Below are 15,627 nucleotides of genomic sequence, written 5' to 3'. Positions count from 1 at the left end.
CGAACCATCTTTTCTTACACGCACGTTTTATTGAAAATATGTTTTCCTGTCGATTGGATTTTATTTCAGCACAATTTCAGATGAAAAGATTTTTTCGAAACATCTCTGGAGAAAAATTGTTGGCACTAGTAATTTTCTAAATGTGGAACGAGAAATAGGAATATTACGAAAATTTATCGCCAAAATTTTTGTTAGAAAATCAGATGGTCTCTTGAGAAGCGTTTTTTTCATTAATGAAAGTCACTTGTCCAGAAAACGAGTAGATAGGTTTCTCTTCTTTCCTGATTTTATTCACCATAATAAAACTATGGTAACTAACCTAAAATTTATTTATCCATTAATTGATCGTCAGAACAGGAGGCATATCAAAACTTCATGTTTCCTTGCGTGGATTCAATTGTTATTTCGTACCATATTTGATTAATGTTCTTTCGATATGAAAAATTGAAATTTCCAGTAATGCGTATACGCGTGTAAAAAAATGTATATCGAAGGATGCTCGAAATTGTCTATCAGCAGTGTGTATATGTACGTATATATATATATGTATATATATATATACAGAGAAACACGAGTGTCCGTAAAAAGGAACCTTGAGGTCGCGGCACTGGTCCCCGGAACCGGAAGTACCGCGACGAGAAGCAGATATTTTGTTGCACGCGGCAGAGTAAAAAAGAAAAAAAGTCAATTGTTTCAATTACGTCACGAAGAAACCCCTGCATCACTGTAACATACCTCTAGAATCGTTTTATAGTTTAAATTAGCCTTCGGGTTATCGATCGAGGATCGATGGTTCGATCGATATTTTTCAAAGATAATAAGACGAACGGAGTCGGAGAAGAGGAATGAAGGAAAAAGAGAAATATACTTCGAAAAATATGATTTCGATGCTTGGTAATCCGAGGGTTAAGACTGATTCAGCGAACTCGCTGTAAGAAAGCCAGATCGAGCGTATTTTTTAATTATACTATTATTATTATTATTATTATTATTATTAAAATTATTATTATTATATTATATTATATTATATTATTATTGTTTGTAATTACGATTACTATCGAATTTGTTTTTAATAAACGGCAGGTGCCATGATTACAAATTTGTCAAGTGAATTTTCCCTTAAGTATGAGTATAGTCGTATAGAAAAAGTCTTCCTAAAATTCATTCGCTTTATTTGATAAGATTTCTTTACATTTGTTAAAAGTACTTTCTAATGGGGAAAAGTCATCTAGTAGAATGGTTAATAAATTCTAATTGCAATGTAACGCACTACATATCGTTAGGATATCGATAATAATTACAGTTAATCAGTGTTTATTAACTACAGAAAATTTTTACTGCTTTGGAGAACGATGTTTGTGTTTAATTTAACGGTTTGAGGGATAATATTTGTTTTCTTTCAAATTATACATTAGATACAACATTGTAAATAACAAAAACTGATCATTCTTGGTTAACCCGAGAAATATGAGCGTTAAGGTGTTAAATTCACTGAAAACTGAAGAGAAAACTGAGTTTATAGTCCGGAAGAGCGTTCTCCTAACCAAAGGACGTTTTCTAACTGACCAAACTATACTATTTCTGCAACGTAGTTAAAATATAAGCACAGTCCTCGTCCGTAGCCAAGCATTGGCCAAAAGCTTCGAGCAAAAGAGGTTCCTCCATGACAGCCATTTTGTAATCTTGGAAAGAAATTTTTCCATCTCGATCGACGTCCAGTTTCTTCAACGTCAATTCTGACAGATCCCTAACCGCCTCGTCCGGATCTTCTTCTCCAGGTTGTTTTATCAAACAATTCCTGCGAGCAACAAGCATCTATTTTTCTAATACCTTTCTGGCACTGTTCAATATTCTTGATAAATTGTTAAACTTTTCAGAGCTTGCGTAGTGTCTCGTATGACATAATTTATTAAATTATAAATAATCTCAATTTATTAGTTTGTATTAAATGGATTGAAGCTCGAATTTCAGATTCATTTTTTAAAAACTCCCATGTTTTTAGTTACATTAATTAAATCGAGTACATCTTCGATTATCTTGTTATCGTGAATAATAATGATGTATATTTGACAGAATTGTGAGAGTATAAAAGTAAAGGTCAACTAACATTGTACTGCTTCTGTGTTATTCAAAGAATTGATCAAACGATTGATGTAAAATACAATAATAATGAATTTAACCCTCTATGGGCCGAATTTTTATTTTAAATCCAAAAAAATTGAGGGAACGAAAAATCAGCAATTATAAACCTATATGTATATGCAAATGAAAAAAAAAATTGTATTCATATTTTGGGTATATAATGTATAAATCTGAAAACAGGAGAAAGCACAAGCTTTATTCCAAATGTACCGAAATCTGCCATAATAGCCCATTGTGACCTCAAAGTTGCAAAACTGTATCATCAAAAAACAGTAACAAATTGAAAATTGAAATGCAAACAAATAAGTTGTTATTGATATACGAACCCAGAGCTATTATGTGCACTATTTTTAGTTTCGTAATCACTGACAGAAGCACAAATAATATCAATTCGATCAAATGGTTTCGCTTGTATTCACTGCGGACAGTTTGCACAGCATTTACTTTGTTATTTGATGTTAATGAGCCTAGCAACGGTCATAAATATTGAAAAAAGCTATAATTATTTGGTAAAATCTCGATAAATTAAAATGTGACCTGAAAGTTACACGGGCCCATAGAGGGTTAAATTGTTTAATTAAACGACACGTGAGTTCTGAACCATTCGAAACAATTTATTTCCTGTACTAATTTGGCCTGATAAATCAAGATCCACCATTGGATCGATAGTTGAGAACGTTTACTTGTACAATTGAAAGATTTCGTCCTTCGTAATGAATCCATCGTTGTTAAGATCGTAGACTTTGAAGCAAAATTCGATCTTTTCTCGCAGACTGCCTCGAAGATACAGATCCAGCCCCATGACCCATGTGTCGAGTCTGATGATCCCCTCGTTCTCTCGATCCCAGCAACAAAATATGCGCTCCACCAGCGCGTCTTCCGTGATCACTTTGAACGTGTTGTGCAGAAAGTCTCGAAAAATCGATCTGTCTATACCCTGGTAAAGTTTCAATCGATAAAGAATTCCGAAATAATCAATATAATAAGAAAAATTGTAAAGAAAAAATAGAAAAAGCGACGTAAGTCTTCTATCGATCCAACAGGGTGTCTTGGAAATCGTGGAATTGAGACATGGAAGCGTTCAATGTGCCCTGCCCCATCGCATGTTTCCATCCGACACACAAAATGACAGGTTCACGCACGCGATTTATAAACGAATGCAATTCAAAACTGTGGTTTGTACAAAGTGTCGCTACCTCTATAGCTTGATTCGATTGCTGCCTTCTACCCATAATAAACGGTTGCCCTACTTGTTGCTGGCCAAAACTGGTTAGTTTCTTGTACAGCTTGCATAGATTATCCAATTCGAACCTGTGGATAATCAAATGCTGTTTCAAAGTAACACGAATCGTAAGAGGAAAAAATAAAAATAATTTAAATAATAGAGTTATACGTCGTTCGATGCGTTTAATTCAGTACATTATTGATATGCATTTCATTATCTACGGAAATTCGTTATTTTTTTATAAACTTGGGAACATTCCTAGCAAACGGCCCGTTCGCCGATCGGGGTGAGTTACACGTCATTCGATTCGTCTAAATCAATACATTATTGATTTGAAAAAACGCGAAACGGTCATTTGACTGGTCGCGGTAGGTTTAGTGTTAAGAATCCTTAACATATATGTATAAATTCTCGTAAATACATTGGTAAAAGTTTTACCAACAAAAAAATAAAAAAGTTTCATTTTTGCATGATGTACTAAAATAATTCACAGTTATCGAAACATTGCTGTTCAATTATTAAACTCTGGTTACGAAACATGGAGAATAGTTTTCCAAGTATTTATGTATTTCTTGGTAGTTTTGGTGGTGGTCACCGGTGACCACCGTGCCAGTAAACGTATTAACACTTTACCGACCGGTAGCGGCTGATTAATCGGCTATCGGTCGGTAAGTGTTGGCCGGTAAAAAAGTCGATTAATAGGCTATCGGTCGGTAATGTGTTAAGATGTCAGAAATTCTAACGAGAATAATTTTAAGTGGTATAATGGATACTTGCCAGGAGAACCTAGTCTTTTTCTTTAACGATTCGATGAGCCTGATGGTATGCGTGGAATTTCTGGTAGTTCCGGCGTCGGGCATTCTTTTGCGATGCCTTTTTCGGGGCTCGTGTTTCGTGCTGTCGTCGGAAGTGAGTCTGTTGGGGTTCACAGAGGCTTTGCGGCCACTCATCAAGAATATAGAGACGCTTTTTATCAGGGTGGTGCCGGCACGAAGGTTCAGCCCGCCCCTATCTTCAGCGCCGACGCCCTGATCCATTCGAGCCTTCGTGCCCGACGAAAGGCTACGTTCTCCAGACATCTCTGAGACATTTTCCACCCACGAGTAAGTCGAACATTACCAGAAATACACATACTCTTTTATAATAGTACCAGACTGCGGATCTTCATGCAAATTCATATTTTTATTAATAAAATTAATCAAATTGGAGCTTTCTAGATATAATAATTCGTACCTTACTTTATTAAGTATTTCTTATATTCTTGCATATTAATAAATGCATAAACATCCGCAGTCTAGTAATTAAATAACTCAACAATTGTTCGGTGTACGAAAAAATGTTTCAGATAAATGTTGCATGACTTTTAGACGGTCATATGATATTGAAATCGATTTTATGTTATTTTGCTTTTTCATCAAGATTTAAACGTTGCTTTTAGTTTTCAAATGGAATAGTTAATATTTCTTCCCACATTTGGATAAACCATCAAAAATATTACATAACTTTTATCTGAAACATTTTTTCGTACAACAAATAATTGTTGAGTTATTTCAAGTCGTCGTGTTACGACCTTCACCCTGTATAATATTTTTAAGAAACTTTTCTTTAACTCAAGAGGACCACCTACATACTATAATAATTAAAATTTTCTGTAGTTAACAAACACATTACATTACATTGCAATTAAACTTTATTAAACAATTTATTAACCATCTTACTCGATCACTTTTCCCCATTAGAGAATAATTGCAATAAATATAAATCGTCAAATCGGCTGCTATTGTAATATTATATGTATAAACAACAATAACGAAAATATAAAAACAAATATTTTCTCCACGGATCTTTTAATAATTTAGAATCAGAATTTAGTAAAAAGAATTGTGTTTAAAAGTACGCAAAGTAAAAATTTAGGTTCAAAGAGGGTGAATCACAATTTTTAAGGGTAAAAACTAATTTCTAATTTCGCAGATCATCCAGTGACACGCGCAATTTCCATTTATTGTCCAATTGTCATGAAACGCGTTCAATTTAGTGTTTCGGTGTGCAAAGCAACAAGGAATGGAGATATCGGTTCTCCAATCAAAAACGATGTATCGTTTCGTATGTATTGATCAATCGATCCGTAACCATAGCTTCTATCGTCTTAACGCGATCAATCTTCTCTTTGCGTTTCGTTCGCTATAATTAGAACGAAATGGAAGCGTTTAGGGGAACGTATGATATTGAGATCGGTTTTATCGTTATGCAAGGAAGAATGCAACAGCTTCGAAACTCGTCTAACAAAATGTTTCGTGCAAAATCTGATCCGATGCGTGTTGAGAACTCGTTTCGCCAAAATTGAAATATGAAAAGTTCTTCGTAGAATACGAATTCGTTCTAACAGTAATGGAATAACCATTATTAGGTATTTCTGGCGTAATGCATTTTCCCACTATAAGCAAGAAACAATTTTCAAGCTAGCAATCACAGTCGAGGGCGTGTTCCATTGGTAGAATTTTTCTTTTTAAAATTAAATTAACACCACAAATTTCTTTTTCAAGAACTAATATTTTTTTTGGGGTTTCTCACTGTGTGTTTGCAGTACCGTGGGGGCTTTACTCCCTATAACCTGCAATTAGCATGTTAGGTTGGTGTTGTTGTGTAGTGTTTTATATAATTAGATTTCATGTTTGGAGTTAGAGGGAAAAGTTTCAAAAACCTCTATGACATCAGGAACTAATATATTATGTACATCCGTATGTATATCCGCGATAATGCAATTCTCTCGCGAGAAAGCGCTCGAGAAGCTTCGCCACCTGGCGGTAACATCGAAGTACTGCTACGGGCGAGGTATCGCGCGGGCCGAATATGCGCATGCGCGCGCAAGTAGACTGTCGTATACAGGGGTTACGTGGTCTGCCAAACAGTCGTACGCATGAAATCTTTGCATATAAATTACATGTTAATAACGCGCTTTTGAGACACGCTACATAGCCTATGTCCGTCCTAGAGTATGCAGGAATAACGTGTCAAAATTTGAGGAAGATCGGTTCAATAGGTCTTGAGTTTTGCGCGAACATAAAAATCGGTTCTCTCTTTATACTAATAATATAATAGTATCTGCCTGAATGAAGTAAATAGCAGACCAAGTTTTATTTTAAAACGAACATTATTCTGGTGTACCACGAGGTGTTTCTTTAATTTTTGCACACATTCTTTTTAACACTTTTCCAAATAATATTTAATATTAGGAAAATATTTCCAAGAAAAGTTTATCTCTTTGCAAAAGTTTCGACTGCTCGCAGTGTCAAATTGCAGTTTAAGTCGTCGACGATCTTCACTTTCTAGCGATCTTAAGCTCGTCTTGCAATTAAAAACAACCAAGAGAAACGTAGAAACGTCAGTCTTGTTTGTCTTTGTTATTTCAGATTCCACCTACGGTATTTCAATGTCACGATTATTCAATAAACTTACCCGTTTAACGAGAAGCAAACGCGTAGCGATGGTTCCTTTCCCGTCGCCAACGGTTATAAAATGTAATCGATCAAACTTCTCAAACAAGCGGAGAAACAATTTTCTAGAGAATTTGATCGTTTACGGCGCAATATTCAACCTTTGTCGATCTTTTATGTCGATAAACTGAAATTGGTACGTGAAAACTTTAAAAACTCCAGCAATTTTGAAAAACTTATACCTCAGAAATATTATTAATTAATAAAACTTCGTTTTCTTCGTACAGCGTGCTTAAAAATCGATACATATTTCGTATTTAACATTGTAAGTTTGAATTTCTCGTGAATATATTACCACATAGATGGTAAAAGTAATTTAAGAATTGTTTTTAAGGAATCGATAGTTTGTTTGGCTGATTCGTCGACGTAGTGTTTTCAGGATTATCGACTTCCGGTAAAGGCGATGAGTTGGAACGAAGTTCCCTGCAAAGTAATCTCGATTTGAAATTGTCGGATAATTAGCTGCATTTTCTTGGCTGATTATTACCTGCAAAGTTTTTCAAGGACGCTTCGAATGTAAATTATGTTATTTTTAGCCTCCTGTAGGTCGTTATCTAAATAATGTGTGATGTTGTTCAACTTGGAATCGTATGTGGACTCAATTCGTGAAGATAAAAATGATTTTAGTTGATGAGTACCTGGCTTCGTATGTTTCTCGCCATCTTGGCTGCCTTGGTAATAAATATTCAGCTCTTCCGGTCTATTCAGATTATTTCTTAAACCGTTAGTGTTCTTCGAGGCCAGTTTAAAGGTCGTAGTGTCTTTAAACGCTTTCGACAATTCTCTCTTAAAAACGAACCCAGTCATTCAGGTTAGTTTTTTAATAATTCGAAATAATAGAAATTTTATGAAATAAATGGTGGGTGCTTAGCTAGTAATTTGAATCAGAGGAAAAGTTAGAGGAATAACAATGCGATCTTCGCATTTTTCAATTATAATAAATATGTTTTTAGTAAATTCGACTTCTCAAACAATACTCTTCCCTCGAAAAAATTGTAATTTTGTAATATCGTCAGGAATACTTGAAAATACTTTGTAATTTACGTACTTGGCGTTCTATGGGTTGTTTAGTTGTCCCTTCGTGCATTATAGTTGTTGCATAGTCATTCTCATTTCCACGAAATTCATCATCAGCTACTCTATGAACTCGAACACTTCGTCGTTGACCTGAATTTGCTTGGACAAAGAAGAAATTAATTCTTTGTAATTCGAAATGATTTTTTTTTCTTTAGAACAGAGTTGGTTAACATTTTATTCGATTAAAGATTTAAATTTTGATCATTTCGTAATTAAAATTTTTACCAAAATAACGTATAAATACTTGTCTATCTTTTATTCGGAATTAAAAGTTTATTTTTCAATAAAAATTCTACCCATTTCCGCTTTAAAGCAATTTAGTCGAATGAAACGATTCGATTTATTTAAATAAGTAGGTTTCGTTTACCTGTAAATTCCGATCTAACGAGAGAACCACAGTGAATCTGAAAACGGACCAATCATGAGAAAATTTGATAATTTTAATTTTAATCCTTTTTTATTTTTAAAAATCGAAAAACTGAATTTTAGACAGAAGTTATTATGTAATTAAAGTTCCTGATTATGTATAAAGTATTTCCAGTTAGCTGGAACTTACAATTAGACAGAACGACAACAGCACAATGGCGAGACACTTCATTTTTTCGTCACTGTTGAATCAATATCGTGTAAAAAAATTGATTGCAAGGGAATGTAACGCGTTAATAATCGCCCTCTGATGGAATGATCGCTTTTATAGGCTCGGTGTGCGTGATTACAGTTGCCGTGACACGTCATAGTTTACAAAATATCCATTGCAAACATCCGGATATAGCCAAGTGTACCTTTTACACGGTACGTCGCGTTGAAACGCTGAAAATTCTTAAAGAACGCCCAATTAGAATGTTCTTTCACAGTTTAGCTAATTCCAAAAGATCACACCAAGCTGAACATCTCATAAAAATCGAATGAAATATTTTTTAACTCTTACAGTTTCAAAAATTACATTGCAGCACAACTTTAAATAAATTTGTTTAATTTTTATAAAATATGTGTTCATTTGAAGAATATATGATGTATTTGAACATTTTTATAACGTTAAATTACATTTGGATGAATTATTATATTTGCTAATTATATTTTTTACTGTATTTTGTCTCAATTTGTTATTGCATTCTTAATATTAACAGTTTAAACGAGTTCGCGCAATGGAAACATCCAACTTGCAAAAATAAGGTTGAAATAATAAACTTTTTACTGGAACTAAAATAGTTTTATTTTTGAAATTCATAATATATAATAGAATATTTTATTTCGGTAATCTAAACCATTAAATAAGATAAAATACTTTGTCTTTGTTTAATAAATACACGTTCGACTCTGCTGACCACTCCTGATACTTCTAACAACGTACAACGATTACTACAGGCTACTGCCAGCCTCCCCCAGCCTCTGCTGGCCTCTGCCGACCACCGTTTATATTTCTGACAACGTATAACGATCACTGCTGACTTCTGTCTGACTCTGCTGGCCTCTGCTGACCGCTGCTGATCACTCCTGATGCTTCTGACAACGTATAACGATTACTACGTGTTACTGCTTGCTCCTGCTGGTCTCTGATCGCCTCTGCATGCCTTTGCTGGAGTCTGCTGGTCCCTGCTGGCCCCTGCTGATCACTGTTGGCCTTTGTTGACAACTTCTGACATGATGTATATGTATTAAAACTTTGTATAATGTAAATCTACGGCAATAAATGAAATAATTTCAAAGAATTCTATGTGTTCTCATCATTTTTATGCCACCTCTTCCCATATCATGTCCTCCTAATAACAAAGTCTAAAATGAACCTAACACCGCCACCGCCATACCTACCGTCATTAAACAATACTTATTCATTTATTCAGTAACCGTCAGCTCTCGTACTTGCTGACAAAATAAAAAATTCTTGGGAATGTTGGCAAACATGCATGTGTTGGAGGGATTCCCCTTTTCCTTCCTTGGCAGGCGTGTGCGTAGTCTTTTCTTTTTCTATATAGACGAACGCAGTTGAGAGTAGTCTATTAAAACTAAGGGAATGATTTGGAGAGGAAAAGAAAGGTAAAAATGATGAGAACATATAGAATTCTTTGAAATTATATCATTTATTGCCATAGATTTACATTATACAAAGTTTTAATACATATATATCATGGCGGAAGTTGTCAACAAAGGTCAGCAGTGGTCAGCAGTGGCAAGCAATAGCAAGTTGTAATCGTTGTACGTTGTCAGAAGTATGAGGAATGGTCAGCAGCGGTGAGCAGAGGCCAGCAGAGGCAGGCAGAAGTCAGTTGTGATCGTTATACGTTGTCAGAAATATAAGCAGAGGCCAGCAGAAGCCAGTGGAGGCTGGGAGACGTTGGCAGTAGTCCGTAGTAATCGTTATACATTGTCAGAAGTATCAGAAGTGGTTAGCAGCAGTCAGCAGAGGCGAACGGAGGTTGGCAGAAGTCAGTCGTAATTGTTATACGTTGTCAGAAATATAAGCGGTGGTCAGGAGAGACCAAGAGAGGTTGGGAGAGGGTGGCAGTAGCCAGTAGTAAATTTGGAAAATATTCAATCATCGAGGGGTTTAATCTCGAAACATGCGAGGACAATTCTCGTGTCGGCCAGTTGGAATTAAATTTAGTGGGACGAATGATCGAAGAAAAATAGTGGTAATAAATAATTTATTTCCATGCGTCATAGTTGTGAACAATACGAATTGGAACATTAAATACAATATCGTTACGAGGTAGTTGCAGAACAATTGAATGGTATAAAAATTTATTATACAAAAGTGGTTACAAATGTGAAGTTATTGTACATATGTGAGCAATCGAATTAAACATTGTAACTGGCCTTTATTGTCACTTGGTTTATCATCGTCCGTATCCAGTGGCTCTGCAACGGGAAAGAAAATAATCGAAACTTTGTCCATTTTTAAACGAAATTACTGAACACTCTATAATGCATTAAGTATAAATTATTGGAAACGTATAATTCTTTTTGTATAATATACAGAGCGAACCCCTAACTTCACCACCTTAATTAATTCTCAAATCAATTATTGGAAATAAAATGCTTTCATACAAGAATTCCATCTTATTAAGGTGAGTATAGATATATGATGTATGAATAACTTTTCTTTGAATAAAAAACTTGGTCATTCTGTTTAAATAATCCAAGATGACTTTGATAATATTGCGAAGAAGACGAGGAAAGAAAAGAGCCATTCGATTAAAATTATTTATTTATATTTCAGTGGTGATAAGCATTTGAAATTTTGAATTTTAAAGAATTAATATAGATATTCACCCTGCTTTAGCGCTCGCGAACGCCGCGCTTCCAAAAGGCGAGCTAATGGCGCCAGCGTGAGCGGAGCTTCCAGAAAATCCGTAGCCACCGCCATAACCACTTGGTCTATATCCACCATAACCTCCATAGCCACCGCCATAACCACTTGGTCCATATCCACCGTGACCACCGTGTCCATGTCCATGCCCGTAACCACCACCATATCCAGCGATAAATCCTCCGTGTTTATAGTGGCCTGGATTTGGTGACGCCTCTCGCACCATCCTCGTTAATATACTTTCTGAAATTAACAAACACGAATTTTAATCGAGGAAAACAATTATTTTAACGATACGATTACTTTATAAATATATTACTAAATGCCAAATTCAAGAAAAAAGAACTGCTCACCATTTGTATGGTAGAGCGTAGAGCTGTATTTAACACATTACCGACCGATAGCCTATTAATCGACCTTTTTACCGGCCAACACTTACCGACCGGTAGCGTATTAATCAACTTTTTTACCGACCGATTAAGTCGAAAATAGAATTTTTAATATGTTCATTTTGCTTGAAAAGCAGTATTTGTCAATGGATTTTTATTCAAACGTTGATATTATGTTATACATTCCATACATTATTTTATCTTCATTTATTTTCTTTAGCGAAGGTAGAGTAAAAGTTTATTTAATTTTCAGAAGTGTCAGAAATAATGAATGTGTATAATCTGCTAAACTTCGACTTAAAAAATTTAAAACTTATCGAATAATTTAACGTTAGATATCTCTGAAATTAGTAACCGGATGTGTTTAAAACTACATATCATTGGCCTCGGTATTTCAAGTAGTAAGTTAAACAGCAAGGATTGTATCTAACAAGCTCAACTCGTTAGGAGTCGGTGAATAGAATTACGAAAGTAAATATTAAAAGAGAAAAAGGTAGTTCCGGTGAACGTTTCGCGAGACGAAGGTTTCATGGAAGGAAAATCGACCTTCGAGAGATGTAAGGTCGAGAGACGACAATTTGTGCTGGTCTGTTAACAAATTGTTGTGACATACAGATGACTCGCAATGCTAAGAATATATTAGTACCGACGTGGAAGATGCTAAATATTCCATATAATAAAATAAAACAGAGTGATGAAATTAGAGATTATAAGTATTCTCAAATGTTTTCTGAATATTATAAAATAAATTGATCATAACTTTTCTGAAATATTACACATTATTCTAATTTGTTCATTTTTGTCAAAGACCGAAACCATTCGAACGAAATTTTACTACGCCGAATTTTTCAAAAAATCAATTTTTTCCAAAAAGGAGCTCTACTAAAACAGCTGTATCGTCGAGAATTTTAAACATATTTTAAACAGTACTTGAAAAATTCACCTCCAGATTAGAATGCTCCCTTAAAAATGATTAACTTGGCGAGTAGAAGACGTGGATGCTTGAATTACCTTTTTCTGGGGGAGCAGGATATCCCAGAGCTGTAGCCAGGATCGTAGCCAGGAGGATTAGGGCGATCTTCATGATTCTGGAGTAAGTACACTGCCACGTAACAAGTTCCTACGAGGATCGAATGCGAAATGACGATGAGGAAATCGACAGGGCGGTCTTTATATAGGAACCGTGACCGGTCCAAGAGTTCTGGGATACCCCGACGCATTTACGCAGGTACGAAACAGCCACACTTTCCGAGAAATGCTCGTAACTCATTAGCACGGACGAGCCTCCTCTTCGTGAAGGTGATCAACCAAGCTTCAACACGCTGACTGACAAAAACCGACCATTCGACAATCTTTTACTCTTTCTTTCTGCCGACAATATCTCACTAAAATTTTACTGTTCCTTTCCATTTCGTATCCCACGCCTCTTTTACCAATATCAACCATTTAGTTGATTATGTCCTGAATTTAGGAAGGATTCTCGCTCTGATCTTGAATTTTTTCGTTTTGATTATTTAGATAATCAAAAATAATAAATGAAATAAATAGTGATATTATTTCGGACGTTTGTTCGACATTTTTCATTTTAGAATATCGCGACGCCAGGAACTTACAGGACGACTTTTAATATTTAACAGTACTGAAATGTTATATTTTTTCTCATTTGAATATTAGATTGTTGGTAAATGTCTGTTGTATACACGGTTTCAGGAAAACTCCTTTCCCTTTTATCGAACAATGTTTGCTTCTTTTTGCCATCGAATCGAGTTATAAATCAATTTTAAGGACCGAACCTTGACGGTTCATCGACACCTTTCGACCGTGTAGACCGAGTACCGATTTGACACGGGTTAGTTCGGAGAATCCCGAGTCCACTATGTGTTAATTGTCCTTAGAACGCCGGGGAATCCCCGTGCAAGAGTTCCTTGCCGCGTTTTTTACTTCTTTCGACTTAATGAGCCGTAAAAGTTGGGGCCAACTTAATCCGTCATAACGGTAGCAAGAACGCCTACACCATTTTGAAAAAAGGAAAAGGAACAATCGAAGAATGCTAACAGAAAAGTTTTCTTTTCTCCAAGACCCATCCTTCGAATCGAAATTAAAGAGTATAGCCGAATAAGGGGGTCAAATGTGCCCTTGAACCAAATGTGACATACGATGGATCCATCGATAGAGCATCAAGAAAAAACGTTCTGTGCCAAATTTTAACCCTCTATCGTGTTTGGAAGGGTAGTTATTGAGAAAATTCGGATCAACGAATTTCTGCCTATTTCCCCTATTTAATCGAGTACAAAAATTATGAAAAAAATCTGGTGCATTGCGGTTATTGAGATACGTGTTTGAGAATTTTGTCCGATTTTTCGATTCCAAATCCTAGGTGTGAAAAATTGAAACCGCAAAAAAACACAGAAAAATACGGATTTCGTATTGAAGCTTTCGAGACACTAGATTTCTATAATTACTGTATATGCGTATTGTCATTGGTTATCTCCCTGAATTTTTTCAGATTTTTCGATTCCAAATCCTAGGTGTGAAAAATTAAAAACGCAAAAAAACACAGAAAAATACGGATTTCGTATTGAAGCTTTCGAGACACTAGATTTCTATAATTACTGTATATGCGTATTGTCATTGGTTATCTCCCTGAATTTTTTCAGATTTTTTGGTAGGGTGCGCCGTAGTAGGAAAAATCAAAAACCGATTTTTTCGACGTTTTTCGCGTGAAAAAGCATCTTATACTTTGAATTTATGTATTCTCTTTAATAGGTAACTATATTGTATGGTTTTAAACATTTCTATGTTGAGCAGAACATTGTATACAAGAAGAAAAGCAAAAATGAGTCACGAAAAAAAAGTGCTATGCGCGATATATTTATTTGAATTTTTTTTCGAAACTGTGTAGGATTTCGGGGGTATGTCTATTCACCAAAAATAATTGTAATTGACCCCCTTAGCTAGAAATAATTTTTTCAGTACGATTTGAAATTTTTTTTCGTCGAAAAATTTAGACACCTACCCCCTTGGTTGATTTGTCTTAAAAAATTGTTTTCCATTTTTAATAAATTTGTTTCACGCTCTACAGAAAAAATGTCTAATACTTTTTTATAGGCACCGATGAGATCTACTTTGGAAAAAATTTTCATTGAAATATGTTCACTATTGTAGGAGTTATGGGCGTTTGAAAATTGGACCATTTTTATGGGGTTTCTCTAACTTTACGGGATTAAGGAACAACTTTTTCACTATTGTTATAATGCCTACATATTCTGCGCCAAAATACGCGTTATTTGCCGCGTCAAACATTAAAATCCTTCAATACGTTCAGAAGTTATGACATTTTAAAGATTCGGATGAAACAAGGAAGCCTCACATTAGATTTTCGGTAAAGAATTATTTTCTCGAAAGCGCGTAGGATTTCGGGGATATGTCTATTCACCTAAAATGCTTGTAATCGATCCTCGTAACTAAATATAATTTTTTTAGTATGATTGGAAATTGTTTAATTTCGTTCTTTCTGCATTCGAGATTTAGAATATATAATAATTCAAATAATATTAAAATCTCTTCTCTTTTTAATACTATCTATGGCCAATAGTTTCCAAGTCGTTCTTTTAATTAATTATTATCGGATCAACGAATTAAAAATTGTCATTAAATTTGCAATAATAATAACAATAATAGTGGATTGGCCCGGACGAAATTATGACAACTCATTCTAATCGTAGAAAGCTTAAAATTTATTTTAATCATACACTTTCTTCGTAACTTAAAGTTTCCTTTGTAACCTTATTTTGATTATCATGTTCTACTATTTTATTAAAGCCACTTATATAAAATATGCTCGATACTGTTATGCACGATACTTTCGATTACCTGTATCAGCATATTGTTAAATGTCAAGCACGAGCTAAAAATTCGACTAAAATAACCTATTCCTTTCCAGAAAAAACATTCTTTATGAAGGAAAGTGGTTTAAATCATTTATTATTGTAT

General features: G+C 34.8%; 3 protein-coding genes and 1 long non-coding RNA gene across 4 annotated transcripts; all 4 read right to left on the bottom strand.

Annotated features, from left to right (window-relative positions):
- Window positions 1–1,511: 1,511 nt before the first annotated feature.
- Window positions 1,512–4,446, bottom strand: LOC122402684 (EF-hand calcium-binding domain-containing protein 1). Its single transcript, XM_043405673.1, has 4 exons — window positions 4,145–4,446; window positions 3,339–3,453; window positions 2,826–3,079; window positions 1,512–1,798 (listed from the first exon to the last, which is right to left on the bottom strand). The coding sequence occupies exons 1-4, from the start codon at window positions 4,444–4,446 to the stop codon at window positions 1,576–1,578; spliced, it is 894 nt and encodes a 297-aa protein (XP_043261608.1). The 3' UTR covers window positions 1,512–1,575.
- Window positions 4,447–7,132: 2,686 nt separating this feature from the next.
- LOC122402651 lies at window positions 7,133–7,674 on the bottom strand. Its single transcript, XM_043405609.1, has 2 exons — window positions 7,349–7,674; window positions 7,133–7,284 (listed from the first exon to the last, which is right to left on the bottom strand). Exons 1-2 carry the CDS (start codon window positions 7,666–7,668, stop codon window positions 7,191–7,193), a joined length of 414 nt encoding a protein of 137 aa, XP_043261544.1. The 5' UTR covers window positions 7,669–7,674; the 3' UTR covers window positions 7,133–7,190.
- Window positions 7,675–7,910: 236 nt separating this feature from the next.
- LOC122402652 lies at window positions 7,911–8,589 on the bottom strand. Its single transcript, XR_006259534.1, has 3 exons — window positions 8,495–8,589; window positions 8,306–8,342; window positions 7,911–8,037 (listed from the first exon to the last, which is right to left on the bottom strand). It is a non-coding gene; the product is annotated as an uncharacterized LOC122402652 (long non-coding RNA).
- A 1,982-nt stretch (window positions 8,590–10,571) lies between these two features.
- On the bottom strand, window positions 10,572–12,772 carry LOC122402638 (glycine-rich RNA-binding protein 3, mitochondrial-like). Its single transcript, XM_043405597.1, has 3 exons — window positions 12,646–12,772; window positions 11,209–11,488; window positions 10,572–10,794 (listed from the first exon to the last, which is right to left on the bottom strand). Exons 1-3 carry the CDS (start codon window positions 12,716–12,718, stop codon window positions 10,773–10,775), a joined length of 375 nt encoding a protein of 124 aa, XP_043261532.1. The 5' UTR covers window positions 12,719–12,772; the 3' UTR covers window positions 10,572–10,772.
- Window positions 12,773–15,627: the final 2,855 nt, after the last annotated feature.

The sequence above is a fragment of the Colletes gigas genome, unplaced genomic scaffold, assembly GCF_013123115.1.
Source record: "Colletes gigas isolate AHSC1104 unplaced genomic scaffold, ASM1312311v1 Colletes_gigas_Sc00038, whole genome shotgun sequence".
NCBI lineage: Eukaryota > Metazoa > Arthropoda > Insecta > Hymenoptera > Colletidae > Colletes > Colletes gigas.
The sequence above is the reverse complement of the archived record's forward strand: the minus strand, read 5'-3'. Positions and strand labels throughout refer to the sequence as shown.

Bases quoted from the DNA above. Each gene is read 5' to 3' on its own strand.
- LOC122402638 (XM_043405597.1), bottom strand. From the start codon at position 12,718: ATGAAGATCGCCCTAATCCTCCTGGCTACGATCCTGGCTACAGCTCTG. The intron at 11,489-12,645 runs GTAATTCAAGCA...TGTTAATTTCAG, and splicing joins TCCTGCTCCCCCAGAAAAAG to AAAGTATATTAACGAGGATG. The intron at 10,795-11,208 runs GTGAATATCTAT...TTCCCGTTGCAG, and splicing joins TTCGCGAGCGCTAAAGCAGG to AGCCACTGGATACGGACGAT.
- LOC122402684 (XM_043405673.1), bottom strand. From the start codon at position 4,446: ATGTCTGGAGAACGTAGCCTTTCGTCGGGCACGAAGGCTCGAATGGAT. The intron at 3,454-4,144 runs GCAAGTATCCAT...GATTATCCACAG, and splicing joins AAAAAGACTAGGTTCTCCTG to GTTCGAATTGGATAATCTAT. The intron at 1,799-2,825 runs GTAAACGTTCTC...TGTTGCTCGCAG, and splicing joins GAAATCTTTCAATTGTACAA to GAATTGTTTGATAAAACAAC.
- LOC122402651 (XM_043405609.1), bottom strand. From the start codon at position 7,668: ATGACTGGGTTCGTTTTTAAGAGAGAATTGTCGAAAGCGTTTAAAGAC. The intron at 7,285-7,348 runs GTAATAATCAGC...ATTACTTTGCAG, and splicing joins GTCCTTGAAAAACTTTGCAG to GGAACTTCGTTCCAACTCAT.